The sequence below is a fragment of the Fringilla coelebs genome, assembly GCF_963513975.1.
Source record: "Fringilla coelebs genome assembly, chromosome: 1".
Taxonomy (NCBI): domain Eukaryota; kingdom Metazoa; phylum Chordata; class Aves; order Passeriformes; family Fringillidae; genus Fringilla; species Fringilla coelebs.
Genome location: NC_140028.1, coordinates 150,995,208 through 151,011,820, shown reverse-complemented (window position 1 = coordinate 151,011,820; position 16,613 = coordinate 150,995,208). Strand labels below are relative to the sequence as shown.

At 41.2% G+C, this 16,613-nt stretch overlaps 1 protein-coding gene across 3 annotated transcripts in view; it reads left to right on the top strand.

Moving 5' to 3' along the window:
* Nucleotides 1–7,098, top strand: part of LOC311159164 (uncharacterized protein) — a 28,341-nt gene extending 21,243 nt beyond the window's left edge. For all 3 annotated transcript variants that reach the window (XM_084215086.1, XM_084215087.1, XM_084215085.1), the window contains one exon: nt 354–7,098. In XM_084215086.1, coding sequence (XP_084071212.1) covers nt 354–595 — 242 coding nt within the window. In that variant the 3' untranslated portion in view covers nt 596–7,098. The remainder of the gene's footprint in view (nt 1–353) is intronic.
* Nucleotides 7,099–16,613: the final 9,515 nt, after the last annotated feature.

Here is a 16,613-nt window from a genome sequence, read left to right as displayed (position 1 = left end):
GACAGACTGTCTAACATAGGTAATGGGTATTGGAAAATTATGGTAAATAAAGGACATGTAATTTTTAGTATAAAAAGATTAACACCACCCAGAAGGTGGTCAGTGTGCCATGAACCAACGTGCTGGACAGACCTCAGCAGGTTGGAGAAAGAATGTGATAGATAACAGAAAATAAACACCCTTGAGAATGAGAGCCAAGGAATTCCATCTTCGATCTCGGGGCTGGGAAAAAGAGACTTTCTAACACCTCGGGGTCATCTTGACACCAAAGACCTCATCATAGAAAGAGAAATCAAAACCTGGCCATAACATTTCCAGGCCTGTCCACTGATGAGTTTTTCCTGTTGTTGCAGATGTGCTGGCCCTGGCAGCTGCCCTGCGAGCCCTGGCTGGAGCCACGCGCAGGGCTCGCACCGCGCTCTGGTGCGCGCTGCAGCTGGCTCTGCCCAAAGCCCCTCCTGCTGGACCTGACAACCAACAGCTGCTCCTGCAAGAGCTTTGTTCTTCAAGCACAAACAGCCAGGAAAAAAGCAGCCTGGAGCAGGAAAGCAGAGGAAGTGAAGAAGCTGAGGAAGCGAGGAAGATTTTGGAATAATCGCCGAGAATAAACGGAAGGCTGAGGATGGGGAGGGAAGGGCTCAGGTCCTGCCCAGCGCTGCCAGAGGTGGATTTCATTGGATGTCAGGAAGGGGTTAATTAAAAAAAAGGGGTTAATTAAGGTGCCTGGTCAGTGCTGCAGTTGTGGTACTGCGATTCTGGTGTGGAGAGACACAGCTTGTGGTGATGCTGATGCAGTTTAATATTGCAGGTGTCTGCTGCTGAGAATTTTAATGTTCAGAGGAGCTGAGCAAGAGCTGAGCTTTCCTCCTGTGCTTACCCAAGGCTCTGAGTCCAGCCAGTCCCTGAGCAACCAGAATCTGGGAGAACTCAATTCTCTTTTTTTTTTTTTTTTTGGCTAATGAGACAATTTAGGATATTTGAAGGTACTCAGTAGTCATTCAGGGTTTATTTCCATTTTTTGCACCATGTGTAGTTCTTTCCAGAGCCAAAGTGATCACTGAGTAGCTTGCACCCCATCACTGTGTCAGAAGCAATCCGTGCTGCTGTGGTGCTGTGCTTGGGACAGGTTATCTGTGTTTGACAGGAATAATCAGTGTTCAGTGCTGGTTTTGAGAGAGTTTTGTGCTGCCAGTCCAGTTTCCAGCAAAACCAGTGTGAGCTGAGCTTTTCCATAGAATTGTCCACTTTGGTTTTTCCAGTAAAAAAGTGGATTTTTGTAGCTTTGCAGTGTGAGCTGCGTGGAAGTGCTCATCAGCAGGTGATTGAAAACTTGCTCAGGATTAGAAATTAAATTAATGATTCCTCAGTGGGTTTAAAAGCAGTAACCCTATAACATAGTATGCACTTATATATAAAAAATATTATTTGTTACTAATATATGTTCATGGTACTATAATTTTTTTCAGACACATTCCATATTTATTTTAATGCCTTTATTGAATGTTTATTTTAAAAATCTATTTTAGTAATTTGAAGTTAAATATTTTGCCAAATCTTCCTAATAATCAGATTTAATGATTTACTCAGGAACTCTGTATATTATTACATAAATATACACGTGGTATATAGGGGTTTTTTGGGAAAGGGATGTTTGCAAAATATTTACACAAAGCTAATTATGTACTAGGTTACCAAAGCTCTTTCACTGATTATTTTTTTGGTGTGGAAGGTTTAATATATTTAATTGCTGTTAATTAGTCTCCATTGTGTGGCTTAGACAATCAGAGTGTGGTTGTTCAGGGTGCAAACTTTTAAAGAATAATTAATTCAAGCGGTGATCTTAGGGTATTTAGGAATATTTTAATGCTTTAACAAATGTCTTACTGTTCCACAATCTCCTAACATGTACTAATAATTAAGGTTCATGAGTACCAGGAGATTAATGAACAGCTTTGGAGAGCAGTTCTTGGGTTAAAAGTGAATTAAGTTGGGGATATAAGCAAAATTTGAAGGATAAAAATGAAGATTTTTATGTCATGTGGTGTTCAGTGTCAAATTTGACATTTTTGTGGGTAATTATAGAACTGTTCATATATATATTTGTACTTGCAAAATTGTTCCAAATGCAGTTGTGTAGTTCTGGGTCTATGGATGTTTCTAGAGCAGATTTTGTCTCAGTAGTGCCATCCTTAACTCTATGGAGGCGTGGAAATTTGTAGCTAAAGTTTACCCAGGCCTCTCTGTAATCCAATGGGTGAAGCTTAAAAACAAAAGTAGATAGAAATCAGATAATTAGTATAGCAAAATTATGGGGGTTTTTTCCCCTAAAAAAAAAGTGAATTCTGCTTAAAAGATTATTTCAAGCCTTGGCCTAAAAAACAGGTACCAGAGTTTAGTGTGTTTTCTCTCAGTGTTCATGGAATTTATTTGCACAAACTAATTTAAGAAGGTTCAATCTGCATTTGTGAAACTGATTGTACTCCACAGCTTCAAAGTGGAGTTTGTAGGATTTCAGTTCCTGGGTGATTTGGGGGTTTAATTACCCAAATTAATATTAATTTACCATTGCTGTGCTGACAGAAAATCAGAATTTCAGAGTCTGGATCTTGGGTTTTTTTCTGTTTACACAACCAGGGTTGTTTTGTCCTGTTGAATGTTTAGGGTATAATTGGTTCTAATTGTACTACTCATGTGTTAATTAATGATCTTAATTAGCTCATAGTTAATGTGCCTTTAACAATCTCATTTTTCCAGAGTGTTAAAAAGCTGTGTGGTCACTTCTGGTTCCAATTTCTGTTTAAAAACTGCATTTTGAAAGGGTTACACGTAACTGCAATTAGCTCATATTGTTAATTATGTTAATTGCACTCAGGAGCTGCTCCAGGTTGGGTTCCTGAGGGAGCTCTGGGCTCTGGAATGTCCCCCTGGATCATGTGCTGGGTCAGGTGCTCCTGCTCATGCCCTACAAATGCTCCTCTTTCACTTGGCCTCGCTCACTTTTCTTCACAAAAACTCCAGCTCTTCAAACAAAAATAAGATTTTATTTACAAAAATAAGTTTTAATAATTTTTTTCAGTGCCCTTTTCTTTAAATGAGTTGGCTATGGACAGCTTCAGACCTAGAATGAGTTGTGTCTTCAGTTCCTAATTTCAGAATGCTCCACTTCTGTTGTTTTATTACAAAACTTTTTGCATTTTAAGGGGAAAAAAACCCACTTTATTTTGTAAAATAACACCTGGAGTTGCAGCAGCTCTGTCAGTCAGAACATTATTTTTGCTGCTTTGTGTTTAATTTGGTAGCAAGGCACAAACCCTGCAAGTCTTGCACTGAGTTTTTGGTGGGAATGAGCACAAGTATAATTAATGCTTGTGGCTTTAGGGACTAATTGTATTCACATTTTACTGACTTCAGGAAAGCAGAATTGAGGATGTGGGTCACATTTAAGCCAGAGGTGCTTTTGGTTCAGAGTTAGTTTTGATGTTTAGAGAGAGGAAAAAAAAAAATGCCCCTTTCCCTCTTCATTTTGAGAAGCTATCAGGTAAAATTCAGTTTATTCCCCTTTTTTCCACCTCCACCCCTGCACTTAGCTTTCATGGGTTTTAATTATTTGGGGTTTTTTGCCTGTTTTGAAATACTTTTAAAATTTTGGGGGGGAGCTGAAGAAGGTGGCAGAGTTGTAGCCAGTCCTGGTGGCAGGGACACTGGATTGCTCCTCTTTAAATTGCCCCTTTTTGAGTCAGGATTATTATCAGGGGGCTTTTTGATAATTGCTAGTGAATCTTTAATGCTTTAAAATCCCAAATTGATAGTCCAGAACAGCATAGACTTAAGAATTACAATTATTTCTGTATTCTGTGTAAATCACTGAAGGGTTTTGGTGATTCAACCTTCTTAATTCCCAGAAGAGAGGCCAGCAGCAGGCAAGAACTCTTAATTATTTATTTTACTTTATTTTTTAACTCTTTATTATTTTTTTTTTCTGGTTATAGGTTCTGTACCTCTGTTTTTCTGTACCCACAGGGTCCCTCTGGCAGTTAAGTTGCTCTGATGCTATTTATATAAAACTAAAACTCAGAAATTGGTAATTATTTGTTATTTCCATTAGAGCAGCATGCAGGGAGGTTATTTGAGTTCATGCTGCTTGTCTTGCTGTGGCCTTTTCAGGAGTGGGTGACTTTAATTCCCAAACTGCTGCTATTACATTTTTATCCATTTCAAACTGAATATTTTTTCTTTGCTGCTGGAATTTACCACCAGTACTGATATTTTTGTCAGTCCCTGGCTATGTGAAATTTGAGAAATGTTTGCCTTAGTCAGAACTGCTGCTCTAGTTCATGCTAAGTCTGTTATGGTTATTTCTTTTGAAGGAAATTAATGTTTTAAGGTGGGGATTTGGTGAGTGAGAGGTTTGGTGAGGGATTTCTGTTTGCAGAGAGGTGTGTGGATAAGAAGAGTCCAGGTTTTTGCACTTTTCCAGAGCCCAACCTCCTGGCATTGTCTTTGATCTGCAGCCCTTTTTTGGGGGGATAAAAAGGAGGAAAAAGGAGCTTCAAGAAGGAAGGAGCCCAAATTCCAGTGGAGAATTCTCTTCTTTTCCCTTCCATGGTCAGGGAGGGCTTGAGGGACCAGGAATCTTGGCTTGATTCAAGATCCTTTTCCCCTCTGGATGCTGTCAGGGTGCAGATTTTGGGCATTGTTGGTTTCTTCCTGCCCTGCCCTCGTGGCCAACCTTCCTGCCAGGTGTGTTTTTATTAAATTGAGGGGCCAGGACAGGGCTTGGGGACAGCTGGCCCAGCCCAGGGCATGGGGTTGTCCCTCTGGAGTCAGGATCAGCTCCTCTCCTGGCTGCTGGCAGGATTTAATGGATTTATTATTCCCTGTGCAGTTGATCCATTTATTTTCTAGACTTGGGAGGTGACAAAGAGCAAGGAGAAGTGAGCACAAGGTGGGTTTGGTTGTGGTTTATATCTGTTCTTCCCCCAGGGGCAGAATCCACCTTGGCTCTGTGGGATATTTACCAAGTCACCAGAAAGTCTTAGCTCTGATTCTGCAGGAAACTGGATTTTGGTTTTGTTGAAATACTGTAAAAAATTATGCAACAAACAGACCTTAAGCCTATATGTTTATTTTTAAAATATTCTATTTTTCCCTGCTCTGGAAGCTGGGTATTGGAATTTTTTTCTTTTTTTTTTTTTTGTCCCATTCTTTGTTTGAGAGTTTCAATTTTCACAAATTCTGCAAGGTGGCACAGCCCAAAGCAGTGGGGTTTGGGGATTTTGTTCTTTATATCTTTATTTCTGTGGCAGAGTATGTGCTCTTAGCTGCAAAACTAAATGTTAAATTCCTTCTGGCCACAGTCTGCTCCAGATTTATTCATTTATTTTTCCTAATGGAGTCGTTAAAGTGGCAAAACTTGGAGTTATTGATTATTTAGTGTTTGTAGATTGAACAGGAGCAGGGAGCACTTCCCATCAGTCAATATGAGGGCAGTTGACTGTGGAATATGTATTTTAATTATTATTTCTGAGTAATTGGACTGCTGAAGAGCTGAGTGTGGTCCTGCTTCCATTGAAGCCACAGCTTTTAAGAGATTTCTGTCTTGATTTGGGTTTGTTGCTTTGCCTTGAGTTCAGGAGCTCATTAAACACAAGCTCAGTGGCTCACCTTGAACTTTTATTGTGAAACTCTGGAGAGATGAGCTCCCAGCCTCTTTGAGAAGGATTCTTGGAATTAGCCTGGATAATTTGGATTTCTCTTAAAGCTGAGGAATGTACCTGCTGCAGGAACTGGAGGGTTTCTGGGAATTTTTGCACTTTGTTTTCTCCTGTTCTGCTTCAAGGGAAATAGAGCCTTAACCATGCTGAGACCTTGATTTATTATTCCCTGTGCAGTTTATCCATGGCAGTCACCAGCACTTTCTGGGTTTTTGTTTTGGTTTTTTTTGTTGTTTGTAGCACTTGAGATGTCTGATTTTCTATCAATTATTTTTTTGGTAGAGAACTGCTTTGTAATTTTCTAAAAGAAAATAATAACTTTGCCAAGCAAATTTATCAGTGCTATAGAATGGAAGGTTCTTGTTTTTCTTCATTAGCAATACTGTAATCAAAGGTGCAAAATAATGTGTTTAATGTACTTATCTGTGCTGTTAGAGATTGAAAATATACTGGGTTAGGAGCAACTTCTAAACAGCTTGAGGAAGTAGAGTTACAAATCCTCTTTGCTTGTTGCCAAATGAGCTTTAAAAAGGAAAATATTTGCATCTGGTGTATTAAAAAAAAAGCACTGGTTAGAGAGAGTAAATCAGAGTAAAAATCATTGCCAGACAAAGATTGCTTTGTTTTTTACTGACTAAAACACAACTTGTTTATGCACAATAGTTACTTAATGAGCATAGTTTTTTTCACAGAATTAGGCTGTTTCCAATATATAGATGGGAAAAAATAAGTTTCCTTTTATTTTTTATGACAGATATACAAAGATGAATAGTGTCTATATTTTAATATTACTGTTTGGTGTCTGAAGTGTATCATTTGCCTGTGTGTTGGTCAAACTCATTTCCTTAAAAGATCCCATTTTACACTGGGAGTGAAATATTACTGAAGGAGATTTTGGTTGGGCCCAACAGAAATATGTGAAATTATAACTTAGCTGAAAAAATTTGTAGATTATGCAAGATTTTAATGATTAATCAACTTAGACTTATTTAATTGTTTCTGTAAAACAACTGTGGATGTTTGAACGCTGCAAAAATCTTACTTCTACCTCTTGTGTAACATCCTTAAAATTCCCCTTCACAGATGTGCTCTGATGCCACAGGGTGTTGTGCACCTTAACTTGGGAATTTCATCTGCTTTTCCTTTTATTTTATCCGATTTCTTTTATTGTGGAACACCAGGATGCCTTGTTATGTCCACCTGTGCTGAACTGATGGGGTTTGTGTCACACGTGGGAGAGTCTTCAGAACCAGGAGAATTCTGTAATAAGTCATGGCCAGTGTAATTTTCTGGTATTTTTTATGTATGTGGTTTGATTCCTTTTATTTAAATAATCACCTGTGTTGTGTGGATGTCCCTAATAAATGGTGACAGCTTGTTTAGATCCACTCACACTGTTTCTCAGCTGCTGAATTTCAGTTTGGTAATTCTGTCTTGAATTGACCTGTTCTGTGTTCATGACAGAAATTAAAACCTTTTGTGTTTTTTGTGACTGCTTTTATTGCCTTAATTCTGGAAGAATTAATTGCCTTATTTCTGTGGAAGTTTGGGCAGTTGTTGAACTTGGGGCTGAGGGATTTCTTGCATCACACAGAAATTCAGATTTGCATCAGGTAGTTGAGAACTCAGGGAAGAGTTCAGTGAGGACCTCAAAGGATGTCATGGGGGAATTGGGATGAATTTAGCATTTTTCTCGAAATAAATTGATAGAAGTCCCAGATCTGGTTTTGTTGGCAGAGATCTGAAGCCAAAGTCAAGAATTGCACAGGTAACAACAGAATTTGGCTGATTTGTCTTGTGAAGTTGAGTGTGATGTTCTAAACCTTGACTGGGACTCCTTGCTTTAGAGTTTAAAATCTAAAAATCTAAAAGCATTTTTTCTTTTCTGGTGACAGGAAAAAATAATTGACATGATTATTTTTTCATTGGTGGAGAAGTTATAAAACTTATAAGACATTATAAAAATTTTTAAATGGTACTTTGGATAACTAAAGATGTAATTTTGAGGTGTTTCCATCTTCAGCTGAGCTGTACACATCAAATACCCAAGTGACCCTTCTGAGCAGGTTTCTGTTGTTGCTGCTGATTGGACACCTGTTTTATAAATTAATTTTGGAGACCCTGCCAAGAAGCCTCCTCTTTTTCCCTCCTTTTGCAGAGAGAGGGGGATTTCCAGAGGAGATAATGAGAGAAACATCCTTTCCCTGGGGGGGCATCTCTGCTTTTATTTGACTGCAGCTTGGTTGCTTTGATACTTGTTCCAAAACACCTGTGATGGAATAAATGCAGCTATTTTAGTGGGGCTGTGCTGGCAGCTTGCCAGTGGAGATATGTTGGAAAGCAGGCACAGGGAGATGTGTTCTTCCCAAATCAGTCTGATAACATTCAGTGGTTTACAATGATTTTTAAATAATATTAACCAAAAGCGTTTTAAATCCATGTTTGTGCGATAGGCTGGGCTTTGTGAAGCTGTGAAATTCAGTAGTGCTGTTCTGGTTTGAATAATAGTGCCATATAAAAAATAAAATCTGTGTTTCCACAGTACCAACTACCTCCACTTACTGAGGAGACCTTTGCTTTGGAGCTGATGAATCAGGTTCCTTAGATAAATATTTAATTTAAGAGTGTTGGGTTGCAAAAGCAGGGAATTTAGATAAATGGGGAAAAAATAGTTGCTGCTGTTGCTTGTGGTACAGAATTCCCAGATCTTTGTGCCTTGGGTAGGTCATGACTGAAGGAGCTGTGGGGGCATTCTGACTTAGAGAGAATTTATGGTAACACAGATCTTTAACTTTGCTGTTGGTTTGGGAGATGCAGATGGATTTCAGAGCTGTGAGAAGTCACTTGGTTAAATCTCAGACTGGTTTGGCTTGGGAAGGACCTTAAAGCTCAGCTTGTTCCACCCCTGCCATGGCAGGGACGCCTTCCACTGTCCCAGGCTGCTCCAAGCCCTGTCCAGCCTGGCCTGGGATAATCAATAATCTCATCAGTAATTAGAAAATGCAGTGTCCTCTGGTGAGCTTTGAATCTCAGGCTCTGTTCCATTCCCAGTTCTTCAGCTCTCCTGTAAACCCACAGCTTCCTCCTGTGGGAAATGGATTTGTAGGGAATTCTCCAAGCCTGACAGAAGGCTCACTCAGTGTGTGCATGTGTGTGCAAACCTTGAGATGAGAAATGCTGACTCAGAAATGCCCTGGAATGGACAGACATTGCTGAGGGAGGAATGGAACCAGGAACCAGTTTCAAATAAGACTGGATATACTTTGGAGAACTAGAACTAGGAAAGAAGCACTGTAGCTAGACCCACGAGGGGTAATTTTAGATGGTGGCTCTAAGGCATTTACAGCATGGTGGGGCTAAAGCTGACAGGCCAAGAAACACTTTTACAATATATTGGAATTAGGAAATGGTTGGCTTCTGGTTGTGATGGTGTGAATGGTAACATCTGTATTGTCTCACCCTTCACATGAGACTGAAAATGGAATAAAAGCTTTTAAAACACCTCTCAGTTGCCCCAGCTCTGGGTCAGAAAAGGGCTTAATCCAACATCCCCCTCCCAGGAGCTGTTCCTGGTCTCTCCTTGCTGTGCTATAGAACCTGTTGAATGAGAGTGTGGGGGGATAGAATGTAAGAAAATACAGTGCAGAAGGCAATCTGGCTCCTGAGGAGCTGCAGCTGTGCTAATTACCAAAGATGAGGAACAGGCCTGCCCTTAACAGGCCACAGCTGTGTCCAATCAGGCTGAGTGCTATAAAAGGGGGGTTAGCTGGTTGAGAAGAGAGTTGGAGTTTGTTGGCTGTGCTGTGAGGAGCTGCCCCATGAGAAACCACCAAGAAGGTATGGGAGCTTCCCAATGACAGAGTTCCTTTTGTTCTTCATGGGTCTCAGGCTGGTTTGTCCACTCTTGAAGCAAATAGGGAAGAACTCAAGGTCTGCTGGAGTTTAATCAATATAATTGTACCAGTGTGACCCTGGCAGCTCGGGGATTTCCCCCTGAACAGGAGGGACTGTAGTCACTTAGATTTGAAAAATGAGATAGGGGATGATTTATCAGAAGTTTAAATAGAAGTGAGTGGGTTTAGGGGATTGGCTGAATTGGTGGGGTATTGCTTTGTTCATTCTGGAATCCATAAATTTGTTTTCAACAGATGTCTGACCTGTTGTGAAGGAGATTTTTATGGAAAAGATGGGTTTGTTATCCTGGTAGATCCCTGGCACTGTAAAGGCTACAGGGAATTCCATTGAAATTCAGTGTCCAGAAAAACAAACAGCTCTTTAAGAGGGATTGAACAGAGGAAGTCACAGCTATAAATGGGGGAAATAAAATCTGGCTCATGTCAAGGTTTTTTATCAGGGTGCTCAAATGAAATGTCCTGGTGTCACCAGGAAGGAACAGGGATGGAGGCGTGTCTGGAATTCACTCTTGGGTATTTGTTCAGCCTTCACAAACCTTCACAGAGTAAGTTACTCCACTCTCCTTGCAGATCATGGCATCCAAGAATGGTTTGGGTTGGAAGGGACATGAAAAATCATCCAGTTCCACCTCCTGCCATGGGCAGGGACACCTTCCACCATCCCAGGCTGCTCCCAGCCCTGTCCAGCCTGGCCTTGGACACTGCCAGGGATCCAGGGGCAGCCACAGCTCCTCTGGGCACCTGTGCCAGGGCCTGCCCACCCTCTGAGTAAAGAATTCCTTCCCAATATCCCATCCCAACCTGCTCCCTTCCAATCTGGAACCATTCCCTTTTCTCCCAGAACGGGTCCCTGTCCCAGGTCCCCCTCTGAGCCCTTGGCAGTGAAGTTGGTGGGGTTGTTTTGTTTTCCTGGTGGTGGGGTTGTTTTCCTGGTGGTGCAGCTCTTTCTGTGCCAGGGTGGGTGCAGCTCAGCTGAAGCCCCTGCTGAGCTGACAGAACCCTTTTCCCTCTGTTCAGCAGAAGCATCATTTATCACAAGCAAAGTTACATTTTACTTTCATCAGAATCACTTCAAAATTCAGGCAGAGTATCCAAGTTAGATTTTCAAGAACAACTTGTTGTGAAGCAAAGCTCTTCTAGGGGGTAAATGTGTGTGAGTGAAAGCTTTCCTGGGTGCTTAATCATCTTGTAAATGATTGATTTGTGTTCTAGCTGAGGAACATTTAAGGGCTGAATCCTGTTGTGATGTGGAAAGGAATTGCCTTTCTAGGCTTATAAATCCATTGTGCAGGCACTTTGTGTTTTTCAAGTGTGGGTGTGCATCTTGTTGGGAGGTAATCACACTGAAGATCTGTGAGTGACACTGACTACAGCCAATAGTTGTATAATTATGTAAATATCCATAATTAAATGAATGGGGCCCTTTGAGGAGAGAACTTTTGAATGAAACCTTGGTGCTTGCTCCCTCTCTCTTTCCTGAGGGATCTTTGTCTGCCTTCCAGAAGGTAATGGAAAAACAACCCAAACAGCAAAATATTTATGTGAAGTTCAAATAACCTAAAAAGTAATTCAAGGTCATTTTCATGCAAGTAAAATATTTAAAATAGTTTTATTAATAAAACCAACCTGGTTGTCAGCTTTTTATCCCATTTTTCCTGTATGTATCAAGTCTTTATAGACCCTTTGCTGAGAATGTCACATCTCTGACAGACTGAGCTTTTCACAGAGGCGCTGCTGGTGTTTGGATTGTACTGGGATTGACTGGATTGTACTGGGATTGGTCCCTCAGGGGTGCTGGAAGAATTTAGAGCTTAAACAACTCTATTGGCTTCTCCAAGGTGAGTCACAAATGGGATGTGCACTCAGTCTGGAATTCCCTGGAAAGCAGAACTCACCCAATAACAATGTGGCCATGAAATCTTTATTTTGGGTAAAGCAGTCACTGCCACTGGTCGTGGAGTATTGGCAAAAAAGGAAATGGTTTCTCTGCTGATTCCCAGGTTGGGAGAGACCTTCAAGGCCATCGAGCCCAGCCCAGCCCCAACAGCTCAACTCAGCCCTGGCACCCAGTGCCACATCCAGGCTTTGTTAAACACACCCAGGGATGGGGACTGCACCACCTCCCCGGGCAGCCATTCCAGAACTTTATCACTCTTTCTGGGAAAAACTTTTTCCTGCTATCCAGCCAGTTCTGGGTTTCCCTGGGTCTGGACTGAAGGCACTTGAGACAGCAGTTCATGCTCACACTCAGGTGTTTATTATTTCTGATCAGTGAAACAGTCTCACAACCATGAGTTCAGCAGCTTTTCATTAGAAGGCACAAAATGCCCAACAGTCTCTTGTTCCAAGGCCTTTTAAGACTGAACTGTCCAATTAAGAACTGACACCTGGATTATTTTCCCTTTTAACCCAATAACTGATCCCACAGAGCCCCAGTGCAGACTCTTCTGCCCAATTACAAAATGCCACCCAAACCCATGGAGAAGGAGGAAGAAGAAGCATGAGGAAGAAACCCAGGATGACACCCTGTGCCCTCCATCCTGCTGCCATCCACAGCACACTAAAAACCCCAAACCCTCAATTTCTCACCCAGTGACACACCCACACTGCTCTCTATAATCTATTTCACACTTTTGTGGCTTCCAGTCTATCTTGAGGTCTGGGAAACTTTCTCCATGAGTGAGGGTCAGAGTCAGTGCTGCCCTGTGTGTCCAGCTGTTGGCTGAGTGGTGTTTTTAACATAGGGAAGGTTGGATGGGGCTTGGAGCAACCTGGGGTAGTGGAGGGTGGAAAGAAGGGGTGGAAAATGAGGATTTTAGGGTCGTTTCCAACCCAAACCACTCTGGACTTCTCTGTTGGGGTGTGGTTTTTTTTGTTGTTGTTTTTTGTTTTGTTTTTTTTTTTTGGGGTTGGTTGGTTGGGGGTTTTTTTGTTGGTTTGTGGGGTTTTGTTTGCTTTGCACTGTGATTGTTTATTTGTTTGGGTTTTTTTAATAGAACTATTTCTCAGGTTGTTTGGGTCCTTTCTCAACCCAAACCACTCTGGGATTCTCTGCTTGGATTTTTTGTTTGGTGTTTTGTTTTGGGTTGGTTGGTTGGGTTTCTTGGTTTTTTGGGGCTTTTTGTGTTTGTTTCTTTTGGGGTTTTGTTTTCTTGTTTGCTGATTTTTCTTTGGGGTTTTTTTTGCTGTGTTTCTTTATTTGTTTGGGTTTTTCAATAGAATTTGTTTGGGTCCTTTCCAACCAAAATCACTCTGGGATTCTCTGTTTGGATTTTTTGTTTTGGGTTTGTTGGTTGGTTTTTTGGTATTTTTTTGATTTGTTTTTTCTGTGTTTGTTTGATTTGGAATTTTTTTTGTGTTTTTTTTTTTGTTTGTTTGTTTGCTTTGTGTTGTGATTGTTTATTTATTTGGGTTTTTTTAAATAGAACTATTTCTCAGGTTGCTCAGAGCCCAATCCAACCTGGCCTTGAACCCTTCCAGGGATGGGGAGTCCACATCTTCTGTGGGCAAGAAAACCACTTTTATATCAAGTGTGGTGTTTTTCTATGGCAATTACACTGCCCTCAGTGCAAGAGAAGTTGTAAAATGTGTTTTTCTACCAGCATGAAATTCGTTTTTTTTCCTGTAGGAAATAACTTGTCACTGGAGAGACTGCAGACAGTTTTGGATTGTGGTGCAGAGCAGGTGCAAAGCTTTATTCACTGTGTAGTTATTGAAGGTTTAATGTCAAAATTGAAGGATTGGTCCAACAGAACCACACAGATTTTGCCATCAGAGATAATTTGATTGAAAATCTGATTTTGGCAGAGTCCCTTGAGGCTTCAGCCAGGCTTAGACTTCCACCAACACAAAATTCAGGAAATGGTTTAATTTAATGTGGTTTTTTTTTTTGTTTTTTCAGTCTAGTTCTTAATGCCAGGAAAATGCTGCTCAGGGGTAGCTCTGGGAAATTTTGGGGATTATTGGGAAGCAAAGATGGATTTGGGAGCAGCAACTCCTCAGTTGTTTTGAAATGGGCAAAAATCCATAATGGGATGCACAAATGTGTCCTCTCTTCAAACATCTCCAGGCATCCTGACAAAATGTTTGGGATATGCAAGGTTAAATCACAACAGGAATTTTTAAATTTAGGTATTTTATTAGCAATATAGAAAAAGGTTAAATGTTCAGAGAAGCTCAGGAAAGTATCAAATAGAAAGGAATATTTATGAGGTTTTCTGGAAGCCTTGGCAAGATGTGTCACTTCAGCATTGTTTGTTCAAAATTTATTTGTCCTGAAATTCTTAAAAAAAAAAAAAAAAATTAAAGAAAAATTAATCCACTTAGGAATGGAAGAAAAATTAACCCAGTTCCTCTATTCTTTTTTAATTCAATATAATACATAATTTGCCTCTATATATTTATTTTTTGTGTCCACCATGACTTTCTCAATTAACATTGCCAGGTATAAGTAAACTTTTTAGGGGAATGTGTTCCCTCGTGGTAGAAGTGCCTTAGGGAATTTCTTGTGAGGTTTAATTCAGAATTTGGTGCTCTTCTCATCAAAATTAGATGTGGTAGGAAAAAAAAATCTTATGTAACTAGTTTCTGTATGAAGTTTTTATTAGCATTGATTTTTATTTAATTTCATTTTTCTGACAATGCTAGATTGGGAGACAACACATCAGGGTTTTTAAATTGTAAAATCTAAGTAAACATACTGAGGAAAAATAAATGGTGTCAGCTTTTAAATTCTTGTGCAGTATCACATGGGGAAAAAAATCAAATTAAATTCTCCCACAGAGAGAAACAGGAATAATATATTTTTTTTTACAAAATCCTGCCTTTTTATGCAAAAATATCTCATACTTCAGAGGAATATTGAAATAAGATGTAATGCCTCAGGCCTTGCTAGTTATTATAATACAAATAATTTAATCTGATTTTTTGGAGAAAGCCCAACCACAGCTTGTTTTGCTCCCTGTAAACTCTGGTTAATTCTGTTTGGCATCCTTTTATTTCCAACTGAACTGCTCAGATGGGTGGGTTTGGAGCTCCAAAATATGGTTTTCAAGGACAAAGGAAGATTGTTCTGTGTTTTAAAACTGCACAAGTTTCTGTTTCAAGCACATCTTCCTGATGTTTGTTATGGGGAGAAAACACATTTATGGAAAAGCTCTCAGTGTTTATTTCAAAGAGGAGGGGACTGGAGTTGTGCCTGATGATATTTCATTTGTCTTCATCCAAATTCAGGGTGTTTTTCAAGACTTTCACTGTTCTCTCTATAAAGTGGAACTTTTATTAGCTCATCATTTTAAGATGCTCCTTTATTTTAAACCCATGACCAGCTGTGGTTCCTGAATGAGTTAAGAACTCGTTGGGACTGGAGGTATTGCTCTCTTTTTCATTTGTAGTGACTTTTAGGGGTAGCTCAGGCAATCCAGCTCATGTCAGGAGAACTAGGGCAAAAAGAAAGGAGGAGAAAAGGAGGTCTGGGGGGATTTTCTGGTTCTGCACAGCTCCTGACAGGAGGGGACAGCCAGGGGGTTGGGCTGTGCTCCCAGGGAACAGGGACAGGAGCAGAGGGAATTACCTCAAGTTGTGCCAGGGGAGGTTTAGTTTGGGTATTGGGGAAAATTTCTTCCCTGAAGGTGCTGCCAAGCCCTGGAACAGGGCATTGGTGGAGTCACTTTGCAATTCTGTTACACACAGGTGGTCATTTATCAAAAAAACCCCAAGATGGAGATCATAAAGTCTCTGAGATCTTCCTCAAAGCCACCAAGATGTTAAAGGAAAGGCACTGCTCATTTAATCCCATAAAAATCTCCCTGGTGCCTCTGGCGATTGCACAGGGCAGGGAAATGCAAGGTGGGGACACGGAGGGCTGGGGAACAGCAAATTTCCTTTGGTTTGCTCCAAATGGATGCTGGATTATTCCAAATTACTGGGTGTGGTGCCTTGTGCAGGCTGGCCTAGAGCAGAGGCTGGACAGAGCTAAAGAATAACGCAGGGATTTATCCAAAGGATCTCCTCCATGGATGCACCTGGGGCAGCACCAGAGCCCAGCCAGGGCTGCACCCAAGATGAACCAAAATGGCCCCAAAATGCCCGGCCGGGCACGGGGTCTCTCCCTGGGATCAGCTCTGCTCCATTTGCACCTTGCAGTTCATTGTCCCATCCCAGCTTTAGCCCCTGCAGTCCCACCCTGCTTGTTTTTCTCTCTCCAGCCCACGGGGTTTGTGCTCCTGGCCTGAGATTTGGCTCATTTGTCCTTGGTGCCCAGCTGGAGCAGGAATTGTTTTGTCTCCCTGCTCTGTGCACAGAGCTCAGCATCCCCTGATGTGAAGCCCAGACCCACACACTAAAGCAGCACAGAATGTGAAAATATAAAATCTGAAACCTGAGGGATCAGCTGGGGACAGACCTTGGGTTCTGCTGATGTCCAGCTTGTGGAGCAGTGCCTGTTCAGAAACCAAATCCTGCTGATTCAGAGAGAATCCTGCTGAGAGCTGTTGCTAACACACCCTGGGCACATTCCTGTGTCTTTGGGAAGCTCTGTAAATCCTACAGCTGAAACTTTAATCCCCCTTCAGAAGAGAGGGCAGAACAAGCACAGTGGCACTGTCTTTAAGAGGAAGGGGGATGAGTTTTCCACAGAACTGAACATTGGATAAAGTCCCTCAGCCAATGCACAGGGCATTCAGGTAGCACCTTGAATCTTTCTTTCTCCTCAAGCCTGTCATCTTATTGGTAATTTTGACAGAACCACAGAATAGTTATGGCTGTAAGGGACCTTAAACCTCATCTCATTCCACCCCCTGTGTGAGCAAGGGCACCTCCAGCAATCCCAAATTGCTCCAAGCCCTGTCCAGCCTGGCCTTGGACAATTCCTGGGGGATGAAACAGGATGATCTTTAAGCTCCCTTCCACCCCAAACCATTCTGGAATTCTGTGATTTTCCTCAAGCTCTGCTTTCAAAAATCTCAGCTAGAACTCCCTGGTGGTG